The sequence below is a fragment of the Monopterus albus genome, unplaced genomic scaffold (genome assembly GCF_001952655.1).
Source record: "Monopterus albus unplaced genomic scaffold, M_albus_1.0 scaffold56.1, whole genome shotgun sequence".
Classification (NCBI taxonomy): Eukaryota; Metazoa; Chordata; class Actinopteri; order Synbranchiformes; family Synbranchidae; genus Monopterus; species Monopterus albus.
In genome coordinates this window covers 2,116,942-2,129,951 of record NW_018127936.1, presented here as the reverse complement: position 1 = coordinate 2,129,951, position 13,010 = coordinate 2,116,942, and the positions used below count along the sequence as shown (strand labels likewise).

Here is a 13,010-nt window from a genome sequence, read left to right as displayed (position 1 = left end):
GAGATCTGAAAAAGTGAACGTAGTACTGAAATACGTCTTACCAGGTGTACCGCTTAACTCTAACCTAATATACAATGGCTTCAGGATTGGGACCCCTTCACTTTTCATTGTATTCATTGCATTGAATATTTTATTTTTAAAGGATAAAAATACTATTTTCCCCATACACAATAAAGTGCAAAAAAGGGATCCAAATATTTTCTGAGGCCACTTAATAAAAGGTTTGGGGTTAGTCTGCTGTAGCCACTGAAACTAGTGCATTTTCTTATGTTGTATTCATTATAGTGATCATCATTCTGCTATAAGCAGCACATATTAGGCTATTACGCACTAGGGAAAAGTTCTTTTTTTTTTTTTTTTACTTAGATGAGTAATGACAAAAGATAAAACCATCAAAGAGCAAGGCACACCCAAATTATAAACACTGGTTCAGGCTTGATAACTACTCTGAGTTGTAAATAACTGAATCAGAGGTTTGGCATATAGTGGCCATGTCACGGAATGTGTAAATCTTCTAAGCCAGAGGTTCCCACACAGAGGGAAACCCCACATGATCACACTGAATCCCGAACTTGCCTACTACTAAAAACACGTAGGGGAAAATATTAAGATGTTGATTTTTATCTAAGTTGTTCAAATAAAAGTGATCCTCGAAAGCTGGATCATAGAAACTTTCACCTCAGACAGTCTGTTACCGACTACATCCTCCAGCTCTCATGGACTTGCGTGCTGGTAAGCATCTTGAAGTTGAACCTGGCTCCTACTGGGTTTATCTTTAAACCGAGCTGTGCCACAACTTGAGCTTCTGGTTGCAGCGTTTGCACAACACTGCAAATCTGAATGCAGATCAGGCATCTATTTCTGTGTGCGTGCATGCGTGTGTGTGTATTCAAATCTAATTCATCTCTACTGTGTGCTCTTCCATGTTACTGCTCTAGTCATCATCTTCTTGTGCCTGCTCATTGCGCAAACAACCTGCAAACCCGTTAACGGCCCCTTGAACAGAACCATTCCGATGTTGCGGGATTACGTGCGTGATGCCTTTGACACACTCGTAAGTTTGTCTTTCTTGTTCTTCTTCTAACTAAAATCTAAAACCAGCAAATTAACTGTTGATTTGTTTTTCAACAACTTTTGGGGAGCTATTATCAACATATAGGGCCCACTTACGTTATTTAAAGTAAATAGGATACTAATCATTCTGCAGAATGGACCTGCCACTAGAGGCTACAGCTGATCATTATTGATTACTTAGGCAATCACGTGGGCTAGGTGCTGTGGTGTATTCGGTCGAGGTGGAAGTAAATTTAACGGGTGTTGGACAGATTAATCTGTAACAATGCATCATATGTTATATACTGTTCATATGATTTAAAGTCTGAATCCGCAGGTGTCCGATAAATGCGGCGGAGTAAAAAGCATATGATCACCCTCTGAAATCTACCTAGAAACTGCACTTAAGAACAGAAGTTGATTAAATATGCTGTGGCTACTAGTGAGGCCACCTTGCACTATTGACCAACGTTGCATCTCCTGCAGAATAATTTCGGACTGGTTCCCATCGAGCCCTACTCCCCCCTGAACGCCACAGAGCTGGGCGGGCCGGAGCAGCCCCTCACCCTTCCCCACCTCTCCTACTTCGGCTGCCTAATGAGGAAGGTATCCCACCTGACCCCAGGGGTGGTGTCCGAAAAGCTGCTGTCAATCTGCCAGATCATTATGGACATGGGAAATCTGACGAACCCGCCGACGGCCGAGCAGAACTGCAGCCTTCCCCACATTGAACCAAACCCGTATCCGTACTGGTACGCCAAGTGTCTGCTGCAGCTTCTGGGCCAGCGGCTCTCCAAAACCAAGTTCTGATTTCAATGCGTAGTACAAATGTTGTATTTATTAATTTTACACAGCTTTAAATTATTACTATTTTTGTAAAGTATGGTATCTCATAACAGAGAATGACCTGTTATTTATTCTAATATTATATTTATTGAAAATAAATTATAAGAAGTTTGGTGTTACTTGTTTGTTGCTTTTATTGTGATTCTGAATCATCAGGCATTTTAAAACACATGATGTGTGAAGGCATTTGAGGACTTTGGAAGACAAAAACACCAAGATGCAGCTAAGAAAACCTTTACTTCTTAAAACAAATTAGATACAATACTGAATGTGGGGAGAACCAATGTGGGTAGATCTAGTCTGCAATCATATATCATCCAGTACAACCCCCTCAACACAAAACAAATCAAATCAAACCAGCTGTGATAAGCATTTTAAAATCATTGGATGAGAGGGGGCAAAAAAATTGTAATCACCACACAAAGGCCAAAATGCAGTTGAACGCTAGAACAACAGGGCTTTGTGTCATATAACAAGAAAATAGAAAACTATCACAATAAATTTAAAAACAAAAATTTCACTTGCAATCATGACAATCATTGCTGCATTCAGTAAACAGTTATGGATAAATGTGAACTCTTAATTTGCAACACTGAAAATGCTGCACTATCGTACAAAGTGTTGAATTTTGACAGTGCCTTGATGCTTTGTTTTGTTGACATCAGAGCAACCTGTATATCCTCAGGCAAATGATTTATTTTTTTTACATTGTAGAAAAGTAGTGTCCCATTAAGACACAATCCATAATGAAAGACCACACTTAAAAAGCTGCACATTCATCAAATAAAATGATGCCTTAAAACTCAAGAGTAAACTCAGTTGTTCTGCAGAAGAAGCAAAAGCAGAAGTCACAGAATGTACGTCTACCTGAGGGCTGAACCACAAATAAAAAAAAGACAAAGCAGCCTGCACAGATCTCAGGTAAGGGCACTTTGACCTTCAGACTGATGTACGCCACACATGTACGACTACAGTGTCTAATTTTCAAGTTGTCACATGATGTCAGTAACACAACGAGAGCACTGCATAGGATGAGTGAATGGCTCTCTGATAAGGCTTTTGGTCTTTTTCTGTGTGCCGTGTCTTGATATGGCAGACCGATTGTTTTCTCTTGTGTCTGCCATTAACGTGTTATAAATCAGAGTAACTATGAGAAAAAAAAAATTAAATCAAACCATGTGATGTAACCTGTACCTTTACAGATTATCATTCTTGAGACAGATCCTGACTTGATTTGCTCATAGCGAAATAAAGAAGAATGACGCTCACCAGCGTAGCCCTGAGTGACCAGAGAAGAATGAAAAACGCAGCTACTGCACCTTCAGCCAAAACCTTGTAACACTGTACATGGGAATAAAGTATAAAGATCATCTGTACTGCTATGTTCCCTATGAGGGCTTTAAGTAATATTGCTCCATTATGCTGTGCCTGCATACGTAACACACCATATCTGAAGTGATGTGTAATTTGTAGATAAACTCACTAGAGCGAGCACAGTATGAAGGAGGAAGTTCAGCATGGACGGAAAACCACAGATGCAAATACTACAATCGCTAACTTGCAAAAAACAACATTTACCTGAGTAAATGATGGGCAGAAAACATACAGTAATGGCTCTAGTATCGATCAGGTCTAGGAAGCACACGAGCGATCATGTTTAAGGCGATCCCCTACATTCTGGGCTGAGGCCAACTACAGAGCTTCCAAAAACACAGACTATACTAAAACATCTCACACTGATCTCATCTTCTTGTGAAAAAAAGCCTTATATTCAAACATTACATATGTGAAAGAGAACACAAAATGAACATTCACACAGTATTTCCATTTGTAACACAATATTGTGTTTGTGCATTATGAAAGAAATTTAAATATATGCTGTTCAACAGCAAACCACATGTACCAACATCCAGTAGCATATTTAGAAAATCTTCACTTCCTACAGGTGAAGGTAGTAGTAATTATTGTGATATGATTAAAGTCATTCTTGCACAGTTAATGTGACGTAAAGGTAACACTGCCTGATGGCATTATTCCCAAGAATCAATGTACAGTGGACTAAATATGTGACCGTTGCACATGCAGAGTTAAAGTAAGTCAGACTTACAGCAGCTTGCATTTCGTTTATTCACTGGGGAAGGTGTGGATCTGTGAAAGTCCTTGCAAAACTTTTAGTTAAAGTAGTGATATGTCATATTGATGATTGCTGCTGAAAGGTTCTGGTGGCTTTTAGGTCACCTCACCTCCACTGACAGCAAAGCTACACATCTGCGGGTGGGAGACGGCCTGGATGGCTTCTTCAGGCAGCAGGGATGGGTCGCTAAGGATGGATGTGGTCGTGCTCAGCTGGCGAAGGGTACCAAGCACCACTGAAAGACAATACACCACAAGTGAATCATTAGAACCTGACTGTAAACACAGTCACAGTCTTGCTACAGAGTCCTCTAGACCTAGAGAATGTGAAGGTGCATCACGGCGTGTCGAATGTTGGGATGGGGTGCCATTTTGAGAGGGAGGTGCTGTATTTACCTGCATATATTGTTGTCTTGTTTGGCTAAAAAGTTGCTTAAACTGTTTAGCGTTAGCTGACTGTAGCGGACCTTAGAGATCTAATTCTGCACCCCGTACCCTCTGCGAGACTGTGAGAGGAAGCCAGAATACCCGGAGAGAACCCACGCAGGCACAGGGAGAACATGCAAACTCCACACAGAACGGTACCAGGTCAGCCCAGGCTCGAACCCAGAACTTTCTTGCTGTGAGGCGACAACGCTAACCACCACACTGCTGTGTGGCCAAATTGTGTAAGACCCCTGAGTGTCATGCTGACAAGGGAATTTTACAGAGTTCCCTTACAGCTGATAATCTGTCAGCAGGACACTGAGAAATTTAAGGGACCAGCCCTACTAGGCATGGGGAAAAAAAAACCCTGTACCAGCAGTCTTAAACCTTTACAGTTTTCCACAGGGGTGCAGGCCAGGCCTCCACTGAGCTGCTACAAATCCTCTGACATCACTAATTTATCAGGTCCTCTAAGGGTAACTGCATAAGTCAGAATGAGTCAGGAACAAAAGTGTATTATTTTGAGTGGGAGGTGAAAAAACTATTGGAAAGTGTGGTCATCACACTGGAGTGATTTTACTTATTAAGAGCTGAAATGTGCTGTTAAATTTCCTGTCATGTTGTGGTTGCTTGATAATAAGTATAAAGCGCAGGAAAAAAGACAGAGATAGTGACAGATAAGAAGCAGAAGCTCCTGACTAACTGAATAACACTCTGTGGTGATCAAATACTGTGCAGCTGGAAGAAAGTCCCCTCTGTGCTGATGATCCACAGCCAGTAATCCTTTCTGCTGCAACCATACAGAGCATTTAAGCACTTATGTAAATGCATTGTGGTCAGCTTTTTCCAGTAAAATGATTTCTTAAATGTCACGTGAACAAGAAACCTGGTTAATAAATGCATTCTCTGATTAACCTCATAACCTGGTTTAGGGATGGGTATCGCTTAGGTTTTTGCTGATACCGATGCTAAAAACGATACATTTAAAATGGTGCCATGCTACTTTGACAGATGTACGGGCACCGAAGTGAGGCACCAAAATCTGCATTGTGATTTGGTCCAGTAGATACTGACTGTGCCATATTGGCCCTGGGTTTTGTTACCCACCCCTGACCTGGTTTCTCTGCATAGCCATGGGGGGGGAAAAAAAAAAAAAATAAATAAAAGGTAAAGGCACTGATAATATAGGTAACCTTTGTGTGTCTATCTGTGCTGGAAATAGACTTTTGCTTACTGGGTCTGAGAACCGGAAGGGAACAGTGCTGGTGGAGCCATTGCAGTGTGGTCTGATACATCTCTGCTCTGTTTGTAGTTGACACCATCCCATTGAATGAATCAAAGAGAGGCTTGATAATGATGCTGAACTAGAATTGAAGACAGTCAAGGATCAATCATACTACAGGGTCAGACATATGTCATTCTGTCTTACCTTCTGTTTCAGCATGTTTGCGTTGGTGCTGCCACTTCATTCTTCACTTTGTAGTCTCCATAAAGTAAAAAGTAATACTAGTAAAATATTTTCTTGTCAAAATGCTTAAGCCATACTCTGTGTGTTATTAATGAGCAACAAGCTGTGGGAGAGCTGTCTCACTGAAGGATACAATCCAGAACTTCCAGTTCTGAATAGTGCGGTTCTTCACATATTCTTTGAACTTCTCTTGCATGTGGTCAAAGCGATGCCGCCTGATGGGCACCCCTGTGGCAGGTAGCTGCTCCTGACATAAGCTGTGGTTAAGCGGTGACAGGAGACAGAGATAGGTGAGAGTTCACACATTCAGTGTCTGTCAAACAGTATATAGTAAGAGGGGTGAGATATATGCAGTGTTTTTAACATACTTAATGGAGGTGTTGAGCTCCTCTATCTCTTCTCGTAGCCTCTTGACCTCTTCCTGCATCTGCTGCCTCTCCTGCTGGAGCTTCCCAATGTGCTCCACTGTCTTCTGTAATGTGACTGCATTACTGATCTAAATGCACAAAGTTGATGAATATGGTAGGAAGGCAGAAAGCAGGTCTTCAGAACAATATGTGATGCAAACACTGAGCACAAAACATGACCAAATGTCCTGAACCTAATATAGATTTATTAAGAAGGGACACAGGTGCCCACACTTACATTTGATTGTGACTTTAGAGTGGGCACTAGGTTGCAGAGTGTTTTAAAACCAATATTTATGTTTGATCGTCTCTTCTGCTCTGCAGATATGTGTGTTGTCCTCCGGCTCTGCCACACAACAGCAGTGAAAATATTACACAGAGGCTTACTGAGAGTGTGTCACATGTTACAAACAGGGTTACACATTTGCTAGGGGATTAAATTCAGTCTGTTCATGCATGTTTAGTAGTGGAACATAAGGATTTCCCTTTGCATCTTAATATATAAAGTGGCATTTCAGTTTCAATGAAAAACACTTTGCTGTTCAAATAATGAAGCACTCAAACTACCAAATCATTTTTGTAAAAAAAAGCAAACCAAAAAGAACCCCAAAACAAAACAAACAAACACACACAAACCTGATTTTGTTCATTCTTTACCAGAGCTGTGCTGCTGCTGATAAGAGACTGGGGACTATGAACTTGATCTAACACACCACATGGTGACCCTGGACCTGATCCTGACTGACTGTGAGCTGAAAAGAAAAACAAAAACACTTTTGAGATGTGGCAATCTGGAGTTACAATGTCCTTTCTGCACAGAGTAAACACTCACCAACAGCAGAGGAAGCTTTCTGAGTTTTGCGGCTGGAAGAGTAAGACTTTTCTTTGGGGACAATTGGCTGGGGAGACTTCTGCGTCTGAGGCACAACTTGAAATCCAGAAGGCTGAGATATGATATGAAAAGACAATAAACAGGAAATAAAAAAAGAGCTACAAGACCAAGACACACTACAAAAACAAAAAAATAACCCCCCCAAAAAAACTTATCTTACAATGAAACGGATTTTAAACATATGATTTACACATGAACGGTGTTGCAGTTTTGCTAAGTTTTGCTATTTTCTGTTGGCACCTCAGTCAATTCAAGACTCAAATAAGAAGAAAGTTAAACAGTGAGGGAGACGCTGACAGAGCTGAACACATACATGTCCAAGATGAGATGAAGCGATGACCACATCTGCTTTCAGAGGTGTCGGAGTAACAATCACAGCATTGGCAGGACCTGGAAAAGGGGCTGAGAGGATGAACGTTGACAGCAGGGCAATGCAGTGTTAGCTTTCATGTGCATGTGGTACAAGCTGCAGTGACTCATAATTTTACATCACTGTTGAAGAAAATCAATATGACAGAATAAGAAAGGCTTGAGCTCCATCTGATGGTCATGAAGTTACAGTGACATGCTTCCACTGCTAAATCAACAATGTTAAAATGCACAGCTTTTCCAATATCTTGATCTTGAGATTGGAAACAGACCTGTGAGGATGAGGTGGGGTGGGGGGAGGGTGGTAGCGGGAGCTATCCTCTGCACGGGGCGGTTTTTGATGGTGCTGGATGGCTGAAAGGGGCGAGGCAGGACAAATGTCTGAGGGTGCTGGGCAGGAGTAACAGGCAACGGAGCCATGGGTTGGAGCTGGGATGGAGGAGGTGGAGGCTGTGTGGATATGGAACTATACTCTGAGCCATGGCTGAAGGTGGTGGCAGCATCACTGGGTGTGACAATTGAGGAGGCGGTGTGTGTAATCACAGATGGTGCTATGGTCTCATCCAGTGCTGAGGGAACCATGGGTGATGCTGAGGTCATGTCCTGACCTGGAAGGCATTGTGCCAAAGCATCATGGGATAATGGCTGAGAGACTGAGGAAACTACTGCTTGATCACTGGGCTCCACCTGCCCAGTAAACAGAGGCATGTAATTTGGTATATAAGCAGCATTACCACCACCACCTGTTTGACTGGTTTGACTGGCCATGGGAGAGGGGATTGGCAGGGGGCCAGGAAGGGATATTGTGGTTGGCTGCATGGAGGACATTAACTGGGCCTGGTAAGGGATGACAAAAGAAAAGGGAACAAACACACTTAGACCTTACTTATAGCTCTATATCACACAAAAGAGATGCAGTATATATTAGCTGGAAATGTTCTCTTTTGTGCTGGTTAAGATTATGACAGCAGAGGAGCTGTCTTACTACATGTATTTTTTTTACTTCTCAGCAATTACAACAAAGGTGGATTCAACTGACTTTTCTACCTGCTTACAATTGCTTAATTTTCACAACTGCTGCTAACTTGAACTTAAGATAACACTAGGTTTCCTCAAGTAGCTCTTTAATGATAGGAGGGAACAGCGGGAGGAGACTGACAGAAATATGGGCAAATTGTGTGGTCAAATATTTATATCCATCTCCCTTCACTCAAATAAGTCAGATGCAGAAGATGTTTATCTTCTTACAGAAATACCTACAGTGCTGTATACTGTTTAACAGGTTTATGATACTGAAACCCATAGGCAAATGACAATGTTACACTTCAGACATGTTTTGAACTGGAATCAAATACAAGAGGTCACATTACTCCTTTTTTCAAAAGTCCTGCACTGGCTTTCAGTGAACTGAAGAACAGATTATTATAAGAACACATCTTTAAAACCCTGTCCACGAATGTATTTTACTCATACGTATACTGAGAGACTTATACTCTAAAAAACTCACACTTGATGTGGAGTTTGAGTCACAAATCACATATCGAAAGTGCTATGTAAATAAAGTTTAGTAATATTATTATGTTAAACAGATTTTTTTTGCAACTACATTAGGAGAAAAGATTGTAGAAAATGTGGCAGAAATCCTCATTAACTGACTGTTAAAAAAACTAGGTCTAAATCTAGGACAAATCTAGGACCTTGATCTAGAACTTTAATCATGGTGGTGTGTGTTAGGGGTCTGCCTTAGGTCGGTGTTTACCTGTGACTGAGAGCTGCTGCTGGGCAGAGAGGTGACAGGTGATGCAGTGGGGGAAACAGAGGGGAAGATGGGCTGACGGAGGCTGTGAAATAAGTCTGGAACAAGAGTCTCTATGTTAGCTAGAGGTTAGTGAAACCACACTACTTTGTGTTAGACTAAAGCCAACTGCTACAGCAGAGTTCCTAGAACATGTGCACTTGATTCGTGTAAAGTGTGCGCCATTAGTGTGTGTGCAGTACTACTACAACTATGGGTGGTGCCTAACGACTACCTTGCAGAGGGTCAAAGGAGTCCATGAAGTCTAGGTTGGGTTGTAAAGGGATGAGTCCTGGTTGGATCATGTCTGCGTTTCCTGCATGAGCTGTGAAGGGTAAAGAGACAGAGGTAGGGAGAGAATAGAGATGACAGCAAGTGTTTTGACAAATACATAACATATTGTTGTGATCCAGCCCCAGAGAGGTTTAACAAATAGAGAAAACAGCAAATGAACATCAAAAGTAGGCGTTTTTCTAAAAAAATCAATTATTAAATGGAGTACTGTATGAGTAAGAAGATTCTATAAATCTAATTATGATGTGTCTGATTTCATTTGAAAATAGGAAGCTGATGATGTTCTCACCAATCTCTCTTGGATTGGGCCAGGGTATGGGCTGGTGCGAGGCCAACGTAGAGAACAGTGTGTCTGAAAACTCAGACATTAGAACATCCATGTCAAAAAGGGGGTCCATCTCCATAGGTGCAGGTGTTTCACTGTGTTTACGAGGAAACCGGCGTGCAGGAGTCTCTTCATCCTGATTAAAGGAGACACGGAGCATGTCTGGAGAGACTTCCCCAAACAGTGAGAACTGCTCCTCCGGCCCCTTGGAGTATTCAAAATGCAACCACCATGCCAGTTAATGACACACAAGCATGCAATGTCAGTGCAGTGAATATGACTGGCACTAGACTAATTTCAACACTGTGTCTCCAAACTTCATGCATATGTCTTCATCAGTGTATATATAAGCTAATTAAGGCTAAACTAGGTGCGAGCAGTCAAAAGAACACTGTGCAGAGTGCAAGATGAACTGTTAATAGTATTTCAAAAATGTGAAGGTGACTGGGCTACCACGGGTTAATGCCATTAGAATCAACAACTGGATGAACAGATGCTGATAGTAATGTTTATGCTAATACTAACTGATGGCAGTGTTACATACCTTAAGCAAGCTTGAGAGGTCGTCATCCTTGTGCTTCTGTAGCTATTAAAGAGTTAGCGGGTGCCATATTAGATACACATTGTTCTGTGACAGGTCAAGTCAGACTTCCACAAAATCTGAAGAATTACCCTGACAAAACTAAAATATTATTTTAAAAAACTGAACAATAGAGTAGTACCCTTTTCTTAAAGTATGTTCTCCACTTGTGGTATTCTCTTATGACAATTTCAATTCTCCTTTTCCAACATTTCCCCTCTGTGGCAATGGCCTGTAGAAGAAAGAGGGAGATGGGAACTAAGCCAAAGTCCAGAACAAAACACACAGCACAAAGAAAGGAAGTGACAAAGGAAACATAAAATCAAATGACAAGCAAGAGCCTGAACATATAAATGACCCACATGGGGATTTCAGTGACAAGAAACAACAGCAAGTTACGGCTGCTGTTTGTACACTGCATCTTTACCTCTGCAGGACGATGGACGTCTAAGTCCATGTTTCCATCAAGGGGAGTCACAAAATGACAAACGGGATTCTCCCTTTTCTCCACATCTGGGGGTAAAAAAAAACAACTCACCACAGTCAGTTACTGTTTTTTATCGTGGTATATAACATTTACATCACAATAAAAAAATGTATCGTGTAGTAGCAGTGACTTCATTTATCATGTATACAGACTACAACTTCACCAGACCCTGCCAACATGAACAGTTTCAGCTGCAGAGTCATAGCTCATGAAAAGCTTGACCCAGTTTGTGTTTATTTTTGTTACATGAATGCAAGTTGCTATTGGCCACTGTCATAAAACTGCTCATGGCATGTAAACCAACTGTTATTAGACCATCTAGAAGACTGCCAAGATTTTTTTTTAGACACCATAAAACACAGACCCCACCTCTCTGCTGTAATAGAACATAAATATAGCCTTATATAAGAATTCTAGTTTATGTTGCAATGACAGTTAAAAGCAGGTTATTGTCAACATGTAAGATGAGAGAACAAATAAGGTCTGGTGACATCCTGGGCACTGCAGAAGGCAATACATGCTGAAAAATAGACTTATGAATATAAAGACTACATTGCCAACATAAACTAAACACCACAGTCTACACTATGTGGATACCAAATGAAAGAAATGGTGTGGAGCTCTTACACTGCATATACCAGGCTCTCCATATGGCGTTGTTGAGGCGGATCTTGTCTCTCCAAAGCAGCTTTAGACCTTTGAAGTTCTTCCATTTGGGAGATACCAACTTACCACTGAAAAGATAAGGGAAAATAACAATGAAACTATTTTTACAAATGATGGAACAGATACGATGTTTCAACCTAAGCAAGAAGATAATTAGTGTCTCAACGACTCAACAGCAGTTAAGACCCTAAAAGATGTTCCCCTTTGCATTATCAGCAGTGGTGCTTGTACAGCCTCAAAAGGCAATTCCATAGGCACAAAAATGCCTGCACTATCCTCTAAAGGATCTCGCAGTAATGTGATGCCTTAAACTTGGATTTGAAAGCTGTTTTATCATGAATTCATTCTGCTCAAGTTCAAAAACTTATCACCAGCAGGAAGAAATGTCAAAGTCTTCCTAAGTGTCACCTTACAAACCTGATTTTGACACAAATACTGACATCTGACAATGACCTCTAGCAAGAGTGGTTCTTATGTGCTGTAACAGCGAACCAGCGTCCATCACTCCGTGTAAGGTAAGCGGACACATTTGGTAACAGGATTTACAGGTCTCACTGATATACTGACCTGAGTTTGGCTTCTAATGCCCATGCAGTGGGCTGAGGAACCAACTTTCTATACATGTAAATACAAACTGTAAAAAAGTGTCATAAGTGTGTAACTGTGGAAAAATAAACTATACATGCATTGTAAAAGCTTGCTATTCTTCTCCCACTGAAATGTGGCTGCTGCCACAACAACAGACGAGCTCAATTCTAGCCTGAGAATCAAGTGCACACCCTACATAATTTAAAAAGACAAAAAAGGGTCACCACGACCAGCAGTGGTGCATCAAGAAATAAAGCACGCAAAGCAAACAAGATGGAGTGTCTTAAGATCGAGCTTAAGTTAGAAGTATACAGTAGTTACAACTCTGATATGAAAACAAGGAATAAAAAAAAAAACTGATAAGAAACAATGTAAGAACGTAGATGTCTGAGGAACTAAGTGTACACAGGTGTGGCTGAAATTCATGTTAACATCATAGTGACATTACTGTGACTATGGACACTCGGTTCACTGGACACCTGCCATTTCATTCTAAAGCAAAGAGTCAAACACACAATAATGTACAGACAAATGTCGAATACCATGACTAAAGTGTATATTCCATTTTAACAGGACAGGAGACAGTGATCATCAATTAGAAACTGTTCTTATTTCTGCTCGGCCTTGATGAGGCTATGTTTACCGCAATCCAAGGGGTTTAGCTTACAGTTTCACTCTTTC

The 13,010-nt window shown here is 41.1% G+C and overlaps 1 protein-coding gene across 3 annotated transcripts in view; it reads right to left on the bottom strand.

Annotated features, from left to right (window-relative positions):
- Positions 1-2,018: 2,018 nt before the first annotated feature.
- Positions 2,019-13,010, bottom strand: part of mlxip (MLX interacting protein) — a 13,476-nt gene continuing 2,484 nt past the window's right edge. Inside the window, exons 2-17 of one of the 3 annotated variants that reach the window (XM_020602514.1) lie at positions 11,703-11,809; positions 11,016-11,101; positions 10,731-10,820; positions 10,553-10,594; positions 9,973-10,213; positions 9,625-9,714; positions 9,354-9,448; positions 7,867-8,431; positions 7,539-7,627; positions 7,166-7,277; positions 6,970-7,085; positions 6,572-6,679; positions 6,295-6,422; positions 6,060-6,183; positions 5,693-5,822; positions 2,019-4,268 (exon numbers count right to left, since the gene is read on the bottom strand). In XM_020602514.1, the coding sequence (XP_020458170.1) occupies positions 4,129-4,268; positions 5,693-5,822; positions 6,060-6,183; positions 6,295-6,422; positions 6,572-6,679; positions 6,970-7,085; positions 7,166-7,277; positions 7,539-7,627; positions 7,867-8,431; positions 9,354-9,448; positions 9,625-9,714; positions 9,973-10,213; positions 10,553-10,594; positions 10,731-10,820; positions 11,016-11,101; positions 11,703-11,809 (2,263 nt within the window). In that variant the 3' untranslated portion in view covers positions 2,019-4,128. The remainder of the gene's footprint in view (positions 4,269-5,692; positions 5,823-6,059; positions 6,184-6,294; positions 6,423-6,571; positions 6,680-6,969; positions 7,086-7,165; positions 7,278-7,538; positions 7,628-7,866; positions 8,432-9,353; positions 9,449-9,624; positions 9,715-9,972; positions 10,214-10,552; positions 10,595-10,730; positions 10,821-11,015; positions 11,102-11,702; positions 11,810-13,010) is intronic. The other 2 variants (XM_020602515.1, XM_020602516.1) reach the window with 2 other exon arrangements.